This window comes from Naumovozyma dairenensis, chromosome 7 (assembly GCF_000227115.2).
Source record: "Naumovozyma dairenensis CBS 421 chromosome 7, complete genome".
NCBI classification, from domain to species: Eukaryota; Fungi; Ascomycota; class Saccharomycetes; order Saccharomycetales; family Saccharomycetaceae; genus Naumovozyma; species Naumovozyma dairenensis.
Window position 1 is genome coordinate 1,204,475 of NC_016485.2, and position 12,090 is coordinate 1,216,564.

The window sequence follows — 12,090 nt, forward strand, 5'->3', positions numbered from 1 at the left end:
ATGGTTACAATAAGCGGGAAAATCATTCCACTGATTCATACGATATGTGCTTCTTCGGCGTTTCTAGCTGCATTTGTCACAGGTTATACGCTTCATTTCCATAAAATTGTCACAAATGCTCATTATACCTATCCAGATGAATGGTTCCCAAGTGTTTCAGCAACAATAGGTGACAGATACCCTGAACGATCCATCTTTCAAATACTAATTGCATTGACAGCATTCCCAAGATTCCTTCTCTTATTGGGACAATATTACTTAACTAATTCCGTAGCTACATTCATTATCGGTATATTGAGAACAGTGTCATGCGGTGGTTGGGTATACATTACAAGTACAGATGATCATGATACTCATGACATTTTCATGATTATTTACATTATTTTGACCTTACCCTGGGATATCATGATAACTCGTTTATCTAAAACATCTGCTTTTAAAAAGGGTTTAACAGCTACTATATTCTTTACAACTCTAGTTCCAATGATCTACTGGTATATTCAGCACCAAATTGAAAAAAGACCCGGTGCATATTCCATCTACGCTTATTTTGAATGGTCATTGATAATCCTTGATATTACATTCGATGCATTTTCTTACTCAGATTTTAAGAGCTTTAGCATTGTTTTGGATATGGGTAAAAATCCTATAACAGGATTTTATCAAATCGGTGAGCTTGTCGCTAATGAGTCTGGTGAAAATAAACTCGTAGAAGAAACCATTGTTGAACAAGCTATCAAACAGTCTGAGCCTGTTCAGCAGGATGAAACTAAGAATGAATCTGATATTATTGACAAGAAAGAAGTTGCTGACAAGTCTTCTTACCCTTTCTCATATGATTCATTCTTTTACCTCTTAACGAATACATTTAACTCTCTCATCTTCTGGTCAAACTTGACAGCTTTAACCTGCAGTATTTGGCATTTTCCACTTTGGTATATGGGTATATCTGGTTATGAAGCTGCGATATTAGGATACTTAGGTCCAATTATCCTCTATCTTCCATTTATGCCAACCATCATTTTCCATTATGGTATACTTTTAGGAGGGTTAACTACTATTGGTGCATTCTTGATTAATACACCAGAAACAAGATTAATCACAGTATCAATCGGAACAGCAATTACAATGGGTTATTTCACTCAAAATTTAAGAACAATTCAAAACATTGAAACAAAATTTGCCTTCGCGTTTACTTGGGCTCTTGGATTAGCTATCTCTGTTGTCTTAAAGATGGGCTTCTACTCGAATAATCCGATATGGCCAATTTTGAACGAAACAATGGCGGTCATAACTATTTTAGGTATGTATTTTGGTCATCTAGTTTTTGGGATGTTGACTCCATTTACAAATCAAATTCATAAATCACAGAAGGCTTCAATGTCACTAGTGAACAAGTCAAACTGTCTTTTCGTTCATAAGTTAGCCATTTCACTTGGATTTGGTTCTCTTGTTTTTGGAATCCATCAATTAATGACGGATGCTTCAACGACAATATACTGGTCATGGGAAGGTTATAATGAAAGAGGACAAGGTCCATTAGCCTGGCCATGGAGTGCCTTAACTTGTCTCGTAATGCTTGTAGCTGTTCTCACAAGTTATAAGTTCTCAACTAGTCCATTGTTCCCTTCATTGTTTTTGGTTTTGTCTACTGCTGTTTTGTGTAACAGAGCCATCGTTGAATGGAATAAATACATATTTGGTGGATTGCTCTACATCATTGCAATGATTTGGTTGATTCCTATCTTCTTTAATGCGCTGTCTTTGCTTAATTCAATTTGGGTTTTTGTCTTTGGGTTTTTTACTTATATCATCCTTGTTCTAGCTCATGTTTGGGTTGTGGCTTATGCCTTTGTTCCATTTGGATGGTTGTTAAGAGAAAGGATTGAAACGGTCCTATCAATCTCTACACTTTTAATCTTAATGGGTGTTGTTTCATCTAGTGCGTTAGTTTCAAATAATACAGCAATGATTCCAACTCTAAGCAAAAAATTCATCAAAATTATTGCCCTATTTTCAGTCTTAGTCTTGTCCTTAATCGCAACTTTAACATACCAAATTAGACCCACTGGTGTTCCACAACCATATCATCCGGAATCACGTCTGTTCACAGCAGGTATTTGGACAATTCATTTTGGCCTGGATAATGATATGTGGGCATCCGAAGATCGCATGAGCTCGTTAATCAAAGATATGGAATTAGATTTTGTAGGATTATTAGAAACTGATACACAACGTATCACTATGGGTAACAGAGATTTAACTAGTAAATTAGCTCATGATTTGAATATGTATGCGGATTTTGGACCCGGGCCTAACAAACATACTTGGGGTTGTCTATTATTATCAAAATTCCCAATTATTAATTCCACACACCATTTATTACCATCACCTGATGGTGAGTTAGCACCAGCTATCCATGCTGTTGTAAAGACATATGATGACATTCTAGTGGATGTTTTTGTTTTCCATAGTGGTCAAGAAGAAGATATTGAAGACAGAAGATTACAAAGTGAAGGCATGGCCGCCTTAATGGGGTCTACTGATCGTCCAAGTATTTTATTAAGTTATTTGGTTACTGAACCTGGTGTGGGTAATTATAACACGTATGTTAGTGAGAGATCCGGTATGCATGATATTGACCCTACAGACTCTGATAGATGGTGTGAGTACATTTTATACAAAGGTTTAAGAAGAACTGGGTATGCTAGAGTTTCTAGAGGTACTATTACCGACACAGAATTACAAGTTGGTAAATTCCAAGTATTAAGTAAAGATGAAACAAAAAGGTATGGTTCTTCCATATACAGATATGAACATGTCGATGAACCACAAGCAGAAGATATGAAATTCCCAGATAAATTTAATGGAGACGGTGAAAGAGGACATTTTTACCATGTTTTCGATAAACCTCGTTATTACGATTTTTGAAGATATGATATATTTAGACAACAGCGAATAGCGGATATATAATTTGTTTTATAGCTTTAGCATTGCTATTCTAAAATATTTATTAATAAAAAATAAAGACTTTCTATTAAATAAACTTGACTTTAGATAATGTTCAGTTTCTGTCATGATTCATGTGTGGGTAGTTTTGACCTTACTTAATTTTTTCGGTTTCGAAAAAATTTCTCGTGCGTGTTACTTTTTCTCGGGAACTTCACAAAGATATCTAAGTATATAAGAAACCAAATTTTCACAACTCAAATATGACATTGTTTACTTGCAGTATTTCTTGGAAGAAATTTGTTTTTCAAATAAACCACATTCAAAAATTAGTTGCCAGCCTATATTAACCTGATATTTTTCAATGTTCCTCTATTTGAATAGTATCTGTAATATAATATCCTTATTATTCCAGGGTTGGCATAGATAGAAAATTGCACCGTTTGAGTCAGCTCTGTTTAAATTTCTACATTGAGTCGATATAGAAGTGTGTGAACATTTTTACTGTATAAATTTATACATAAACTTTCAGCTATCCATGAGACCAGAGAGTAACGCACCAATCTGTTTCATTGTGAACGATCCACAAATAGAATTTTCTAACGATAGACTAGGTATATTATACATACACCATGGTTAGTTCCAAAGTCAACCAGATATCCTGATACTTACCCTCTTATAGACTTCCGCTACCTAACGTGGAGTCTTAGTCTAGACGCCCATTGTAGCAGCGCTGTTAGCTTCTGGGCTTAAAGGCACAACGATAGTTTATTTCCATTATATGGTACAATAGTATATTTGTATCGTCATTTTTCTAACAGCCTTTCTAAATATTCAAATATTTTCATATGCCAATGGCAAGAGAAGGTTATCCTACAATTCCTATAATATGGCCTGTAAATTATAAATTAAAAGAGAATCCGGTACTCATCTTCACAACAAGACCGTTGCTTTCTTGAAGTAATATCTTAATACAAAATAATGATATAGATTTACAAACTCTTTCAATGAAGTGTATTGATTGTTTCTATAGTTACCATAGTTTCATATATCGCAAAAAATATCAACTCACATACGTTTTACTGTTTCCTTACTTCGTTTATGGTCAATTGGGAAGTGAAGACGGTATTAAAGGGAAAAAGATGTTACTGAACTTACCGTTGTACTATAGAATCTGCTAGAACCGAATATTCTATAGATGCATAGGATAAGAATATTAAGAGCAAGATTAGTCATAGAGTAGATCCAAGATAGAACATAAGTTCTGGAACTCTATGGAACATTACGAAATATGATTCTAGAAAATAATAGAAAAGTTGTAGAATATTCTAGAAAAATTTATGATTAGAATAGGCTTATCCGACTACGTCTGAATATCTCCGGTTCTTATGTGAAGATAATATTTCTGTCCAAATGAGAAATTATATAAAGGACATGAAATGCAAGAATGTTAGGTATTAGTTTAAATACACTTTTAATTATATAATATATAAAAAACCACGAAGAAAACATTGTATATTATTAATAAATGATTGAAACATATAAATCTGATATTGCTCCACAAGATAAGATCCCAAAATCTCATCAGAATCAATTGATTTTAAAAACAAAAATTTCATTTTTATTTACTTTTACCTATCCTTAATTTAATAATAGTTAACTTTTCTCCACTTCTAATACCAAAATACTAAAAAGTATAAAATAAACAAACAGTGATAATTTGTAAGGTTGATTTAGTTGCTCCAAACTATATCTATGTTAACAGACTTAAGGATGGGGTAGTATAAGCTGAATACTAGTTATATCCTGACCAAGTATAACGAGGATCCTAATAAATATATTACCCGCATATGCGACACGCCGAGCTTGACGAACCTTTCAAGAACTTCTAATGAGAACTTTGCAAATGAAGCTACTTCAGAGAACGTTATCAATCTTAGAGCCCTTTAGGTATTCACCATATCACATTGTTATCCCAGTGCTCATTATATAACCGAACCTATAATACTATTATACCTGAACGTATTGATAGATAACCCTGAATTCGCAATAAGAAGTAAATTGCATCTAACATAATTCCGGTTTTGTGTTGGAATTTTAATAAATATTAAATCATGTCGTATAACACAATGTCATGTGCCATTTAATTTCATGAGAATATAAACGGGGCATTTTCTCTGACATATGCTTCACAAAACAATACATTTCTCTCACACAAGAGGGGAGGAGCAGAGTGTCCCCAAAGGGACGTTTCTGAAATAAATAACAACTGTAACACCGTGGTACTCTCTTACACTTTATTTTTTGTTTATCGACAGTTTGGACCCAAAGCTGACAATAAAAAAATGCTGATATAGCATGAGGCAAGTGGTTCTCTCTATTTCTTAGTAATAGTTTGAATTAAACCATAAGTTTCATCTTTCCGACGATTCTTCTTTGGGCAAGGATTGCTGGTCAACCACCCGTGTGAAATCTCTTTTAACTCACACTTTTTCTTGAACAATCTCAACTTAAAAACCAAAAGAATCAAATCTAAACGGTGGAGTCGTTTTAGTTTGTAAGCAAAGAAAAAGAGGACACCTGCACCCTAATCCTAATTAAAGAAGTAGTTCTTTCAGAAACACTATTGTTTTTCGTAGCGCAAGACAGATAGGTATTGCAACGTGCCAACACGAATATGTAAGGTCGGTAAGTACAAGTCAAAACGAGTACAACCTCTTAGTAACAGGTGTATAGTGGGTATGATAACTGAATACGAACACCTACATTATGCGCGAACTTTGTGACGTTACAATTTTATACGTTCTTCAGTACACCTCTAAGATGAGATTTGTATATTAGATAGATCTATAGACACAATTTGTTACAACCAGTTATTGTCTACGTAAAGTCTACTTAGGTTAATTGCATTCAAGTCATGCCTCTTGCAATTGGTTTACTTCAACTTGTTCTCGTTTTTCTAAGAAAAAGTCGAACTGTTCTTTTTTGATCTCCGGATTACAAGAGTCGTTTACGGAGTTATCTCGGCACTTTTTCTCGACCTGTTTCTTGAATATAGCGTCAATCCAGGAAACGTATACGTGGGAACGTAGTCGTAACATCTCGTTACAACCTTCGTTAAAGGCACTAGAAAAGACATTATGACTTCTTTGTCGAAAGAAGGGCCTGAAGAACCCAACATAAGAATGTGGGGTCAACAATATTCTGCGAAGGCTCTGTACTGTTTCAAGGTTATATGAACGTACCGAGTTAAAAATAGCCCATTGTTTTTTCGTAAGCCAAGTATTTCCAGATTGAAATATACGTTTATAGTATACACGCTGAACTTAATGTTGACATGGTAACAGGTAGATCGACTAACTAATTGCTAGACGAGGAGGAACGAAAAATTGTTGAAGATGTGTTGAAGTTGCAATCAACATACCTAATTCAAGCAAAATGTGTAACGAGGACTTAGCAGTACATCGTACTTAATTATCTCTCGTATTTTGGCAATGACGAAGACTCTATAGTAAGGTTCGATCATCAAACGGTTTATTTGGCAATGACCACAAATTCAGTAAGGTTAGATCATTAAATGGCTCAACTCCAAAGTTGGTAAAAGAAATTCAAGAAAATAAACATATAAAAAGGCAGATATAATGTGGTATCTTAGCAATAGAGTTGTTCTTCTTTCCCTTTAAGGTTTTTGGTAACAAGACGAAAAAAGCATCAAAAAAACACATAACTTTTTTTTACCAAAACAACTTCCTCAAAACAAACAACCGCGAACCAAAAATGAACACCAAAGCTGCCGCCTTATTAGCCACCCTTGCCATTGTTGCTCCTTCCGTTGCTTCTGCTGCCCCAGCATCCCCAAGTGCCGGTGAAGTTACTGAATTGAATGTCTTATTAAACGATGTCAAGTCTAACTTGAATGAATACATTTCTCTAGCTTTCACCCCAGGCTCTGGTGTGTCCTTATTCAACTTACCAGCCGGTGTGTTGGATGTCGGTTTGGCCATTGCCGGTGCTACTGACGATTCCTACACTACTTTGTACTCCAAGGTTGATTTTGCCGGTGTTGATAAGATGATTACCAAGTTACCATGGTACTCTTCCAGAATTGAACCTGCCATTGAATCTGCTATTTTAGGCTCTAACTAGAGGAATGAATGGTCTACGATCTCTTTCTTTTTACTGCTTCATCTAGACAGTGATATGTATTTCAATTTTTCTTTATGTCCGCTTATTGATTTTGTGATGGATTATCTTAAACAAAAAGAAAATAATGCATGATATATACGATATATATATATACAAATAGAATAAAGTTTAATAGAATATTATTTTTCTTTTTAACAATAATCGATGTTCTTCCTTTATAGGCCAGGTATTAAGCTACTATAGTGTGGCGTTTTTTTTGGGCTGATCAGTACTCTATCAAATGAACAGTTCAAATCTAGCGGCGCTACCATTTACATTGAAGGTTAACATGGCGTCAGCTAGGCCTTTAGTTATGATTCAAAATTGCAGACTCCTGGAATATGTTCTTGCCCGAACAATATTCAAGATAAAGGTACTATTAATATTCTATGATAAAGGTCTAGACATCCAGTTTGGTACAACTTCTTCTATAACAAACATGAACTGATTACCAGCTATGGAAGGAACGCGAGCGAATACCGGCATCAATCGCGTCGCGACGCGATTGATGAATACCAAATTAGTCAATCAATTCACATGGCAACGATAAAATTGTGACGACCAATTCTACCATGGACAAGAATATAACTAGACCCATAACTCGAGGTATCGATTCTTCTTCCTCCTGTTATTATTTTTATATTATTATTTTATATATACATTTTATTTACTATTTATTTTTAATAGAGCCGAACTCTTTTACATACATTAAAACTAGGATGTTAACCTACTCTTCTCATACTTCATAACTAGGACAACTCTTAATCCATAAATAGAATTGCTGGAAATAAGATATAACTGTCCTTTGGATCAGTTAGATTGGGAGAAATATGTGTGGCAATGATACTCACACATTTTCAAGGTATAACCAGTCGTCCTCTTTTAGCATTTGCCAAAGAGTCCTATATATAACGTATATATAACGTAAATATATATCTGTATTCCTCTCATATATTTGATCTCTCGATGATATCTCATTATGAAAATTTTCTTTTTCCTTGCCGCCTCGCCATATCTACTGTACGTACGTTACGACAATATTGTGTGTCTGAAACTAATGTCCTTCTAGCAAATCGACATATATGTACCATATATTCCAATAGGAATCTTAGGATTAACAGGAAACGCTGCTTCCGAGCGGTTTCAAACAAAGTTGCTGTAATACTCACTCCGCGGCAATCCAATAGAATCTTCCTTCGAAGACTGAAGTTTAGTCATTTAGGTCACTTATACATGTTATATATTTTTGATACTAAATTATGTTAAGGGAAAGAAAACTAAGAAAATAAGGTTTCGTGGTCTAGTCGGTTATGGCATCTGCTTAACACGCAGAACGTCCCCAGTTCGATCCTGGGCGAAATCATTATTTTTTGCTCCCGTTTATTGTGGAAGATACTTGAGTGGGAGAGATGTTGGCCCTTTTTTTGGCTCACTGGCGTATATATTCGTGAAAATCAACCGTACATATTTAAGGAGAATGACCATTGAGAATCAGCTACTTATTGAGCGTTTGAATAGCAAACCTTCAAAATAAAGTTAAGGGAGATGATACATATATCTTTTTCTTTCATAAAGGACTATCAAAGTCACATCCCCACTAACTGATCAAAACATGTAGGTGAAAGTTGCATAGTTAATGGTAATCTCATTATAACTCTTTACGGTATGGCAGGACTCTTTTCGAATCTCAAATTTATCCTCTTACCGAATGCTGATACTAACCCTCTGAAGTTCTTAGTTAAGTTAATAGAGAATGATGAGGGGACAGTGGTTCGGGATGTAGATAGTCTAGATGAGGAGACAATCATTTTAATCAATGATTCTTATGTTGATAATGACAACAATTTAGTACAAGAAAATCTCTTTGAGAAAGAATTTGAGTTAAATTTTACAGTGGTATGGAATTTTATCAAAGATCATAATTTAAAATGTTTTAGAATAAGTTGTATTACCTCTTCAATAAAACGTAAAAAGTTCCAGATCGGAGAGGAACGACTCATTAATATTAATCCATCAAGGGAAGAAAACGAAAATAAGAACGAGGACAAAGATGGTAATAACACCGTGAATTCTGAAGACGAAATGGAAGGTTCAGACGAAGAGGAGACTAGTGTAGAGTCACTACCGTCACCAAGAAAACAAAGTGAAGCAGATGATGTTGAGGATATTGCAGGTCTCGATGATGAAGAGGAAGTTACAGATCTTTCGCGTTATACCACAGGGCAAAATGATCTCTTAATAAAATCGATGGGTACATTGGCCAAAAAATACAAACTAAAAGGAGATCAATTCCGTGCCAGAGGTTACAGATTAGCAAGGGCTTCAATAGAAGAGTGTCCGTTCAAAATCGAATCAGGAGCGCAAGCACAACAGCAGTTAGCAAATATTGGTCCTAGCATTGCTAAGAAGATACAACTTATCTTAAACGTTGGAAGCCTGCCAGGCTTAGAAGAAACTGTTAACTTAGAAACCACTTTGGATTATTTTTCCAATTGCCATGGAGTAGGTGCGTATACTGCTAAAAGGTGGCATTTATTTAAATTGAACTCGTTAACTGATGTCGTAAAGAAGTTCCCCGATGAATTGACAAAGGATTGGCCAATATTACTCGGTTGGTCCTATTATGAAGACTGGTCAAAGAGAATACGAAGGAAGGAATGTGAGGAACATTTAGCTATAGTAAAACGCAAACTGGCAAAAATCGATAGTAATTTCCAAGTCGAATTGCAAGGAAGCTATGCTCGTGGTGCTGAGACTTGTGGAGATATTGATTTGATGTTTTATAAACCAGGCTGTGATGACACGCGTGAAATCGGCTATACTTTGGAAAGGCTTGCATTAGAATTATATGAGGATAAATTTGTTGAATGCTTTTTACAACTAACGCCAACTTTAGAAAAAATATTTAGGAACGTCTTAAAGGAAAGATTCAAAAAATGTGGTTTAAAATATCCCTCTGACGCAATTTTTGCAACATCAAATAATATCAAAAAGTTCTATCTGGGAACAAGATTACCAAGACCAGATTATCTAATAAAAGATGATCTCGTTGGCTTATCACTGCAAGAATGTGATCGCTACATGTCAATAAATAAAGGAAAGAATGCCAATCCTTGCAGAAGATTAGATTTCTTCTGTTGTAAATGGTCCGAGCTGGGTGCCGCAAGAATGCAGTGGATTGGATCTGCAGAATTTAATAGATGGTTGAGGATACTTGCTAGTAAGAAAGGGTTCAAGTTGAGTCAACATGGATTATTTACCAATGAAGGTCAATTATTGGAAAGTTTTGATGAGAAAAATATGTTTAAACTACTTGGAGTAGATTACTTAGAGCCTACGCAAAGAAGTGAAGGTATATGGAACAAGTATGTATCATAAATCATAGTCTCTATGCATTGGACTAGGTTATATAAATTTGATTATCAGCCGTTACATATTTACAATAGTTTCTTTAGAATCGATGAATGTTCATGAACCGCTTACGTTAAAACTACATAAAAGCTCGATGATATAACACGATAAATATAAACATTCTACGAAGTATTCTATTTAAAGATCAAAACATAGCGTTATTAGTTTTCGAAAATCATTAAAAAATGCGTTAAATTTAGTTTATAATACGTAACATTATGGAAAAGTCAATTAGGTAGGGAGAAAAGAAATACATAATAGTCATAATCTAGCTGTTGCGCATCTATTGCTTGTCAGATAAGAAAGCAACACCTGGTAATTCCTTACCTTCCAATAATTCCAAAGAAGCACCACCACCAGTAGAGACATGGGAGATCTTTTCAACAACACCGTACTTCTTGGCAACGGTAGCAGTGTCACCACCACCAATGATAGTAGTGTTACCAGCTTCGGAAGATTTGACAACTTCGTCTAACATAGCCTTGGTACCAGCAGCGAACTTTTCGAATTCGAAAACACCTGGTGGACCGTTCCAGACAATGGTCTTAGCCTTTGCAATAGTAGCAGCAAATAACTTTCTAGATTCTGGACCATTGTCCAACCCTTGCCAGCCAGCTGGGATCCCTTCCTTGTCAGAAACAACCTTGGTGTTAGCGTCAGCGGAGAAAGAGTCAGCAATGACGAAATCAATTGGCAAGACAACGTCAACGTTCTTAGCCTTAGCCTTTTCCATCAACTTTGGAACGATTTCAGCACCAGCCTTGTCGAAGATAGAGTCACCGATTTCAGCGTTTTCAATAACCTTCTTGAAAGTGAAAGCCATACCACCACCAATGATGATAGAGTCGACCTTGTCTAACAAGTTGTCAATCAATTGAATCTTGTCAGCAACCTTAGCACCACCCAAGATAGCCAAGAATGGTCTGGTTGGGTTTTCCAAAGCCTTACCGAAGTAAGTCAATTCCTTGGTCATCAAGAAACCAGCAGCTCTTTGTGGTAAATCGAAACCAACCATAGAAGAGTGAGCTCTGTGAGCGGTACCGAAAGCATCGTTGATGTAGACATCAGCCAAAGAAGATAATTGTTCTCTGAACTTGGTAACGTCTTCCTTAGAAGCCTTAACCTTTTGACCGTCAACCTTTCTGGAACCTTCTTCTTCAATGTGGTATCTCAAGTTTTCTAATAAGATAACGGAACCTGGGGCAGAAGCCTTAACAGCAGCGTCAACTTCGGAACCAACACAGTCGTTCAAGAATTCGACTGGCTTACCCAATAAGGTTTGTAATTCCTTAGCGACTGGGGCCAAAGAGTATTTGTCGTTTCTTTCACCATTTGGTCTACCTAAATGAGAAGCTAAGACAACGTATCTTGGGTTGTGTTCCAAGACGTATTGAATAGTTGGCAAAGCAGCAACAATTCTTTGGTTAGAAGTGATGGTCTTACCGTCTAATGGGACGTTGAAATCAACTCTGATGAAGACACGCTTGTCTTTTAGATCTAGATCTTTGACAGATAACTTGGAAGATAGAGACATTTTTAATATTG

The 12,090-nt window shown here is 35.7% G+C and overlaps 4 protein-coding genes and 1 non-coding gene across 5 annotated transcripts; 4 read left to right on the top strand and 1 right to left on the bottom strand.

Moving 5' to 3' along the window:
* CWH43 (Cwh43p) lies at nucleotides 1-2,931 on the top strand (the record flags this gene model as incomplete). Its single annotated transcript, XM_003980108.1, has 1 exon — nucleotides 1-2,931. One exon carries the CDS (start codon nucleotides 1-3, stop codon nucleotides 2,929-2,931), a length of 2,931 nt encoding a protein of 976 aa, XP_003980157.1.
* A 3,795-nt stretch (nucleotides 2,932-6,726) lies between these two features.
* Nucleotides 6,727-7,095, top strand: NDAI0G04990 (SRP1/TIP1 family protein; the record flags this gene model as incomplete). The annotated part of the gene is made up of 1 exon (XM_003980109.1): nucleotides 6,727-7,095. One exon carries the CDS (start codon nucleotides 6,727-6,729, stop codon nucleotides 7,093-7,095), a length of 369 nt encoding a protein of 122 aa, XP_003980158.1.
* A 1,328-nt stretch (nucleotides 7,096-8,423) lies between these two features.
* On the top strand, nucleotides 8,424-8,497 carry NDAI0Gtrna8V. The gene has a single exon. It is a non-coding gene; the product is annotated as a tRNA-Val (tRNA).
* Nucleotides 8,498-8,799: 302 nt separating this feature from the next.
* Nucleotides 8,800-10,512, top strand: POL4 (DNA-directed DNA polymerase IV; the record flags this gene model as incomplete). Its single annotated transcript, XM_003980110.1, has 1 exon — nucleotides 8,800-10,512. The coding sequence occupies one exon, from the start codon at nucleotides 8,800-8,802 to the stop codon at nucleotides 10,510-10,512; it is 1,713 nt and encodes a 570-aa protein (XP_003980159.1).
* Nucleotides 10,513-10,828: 316 nt separating this feature from the next.
* On the bottom strand, nucleotides 10,829-12,079 carry PGK1 (phosphoglycerate kinase; the record flags this gene model as incomplete). Its single annotated transcript, XM_003980111.1, has 1 exon — nucleotides 10,829-12,079. One exon carries the CDS (start codon nucleotides 12,077-12,079, stop codon nucleotides 10,829-10,831), a length of 1,251 nt encoding a protein of 416 aa, XP_003980160.1.
* Nucleotides 12,080-12,090: the final 11 nt, after the last annotated feature.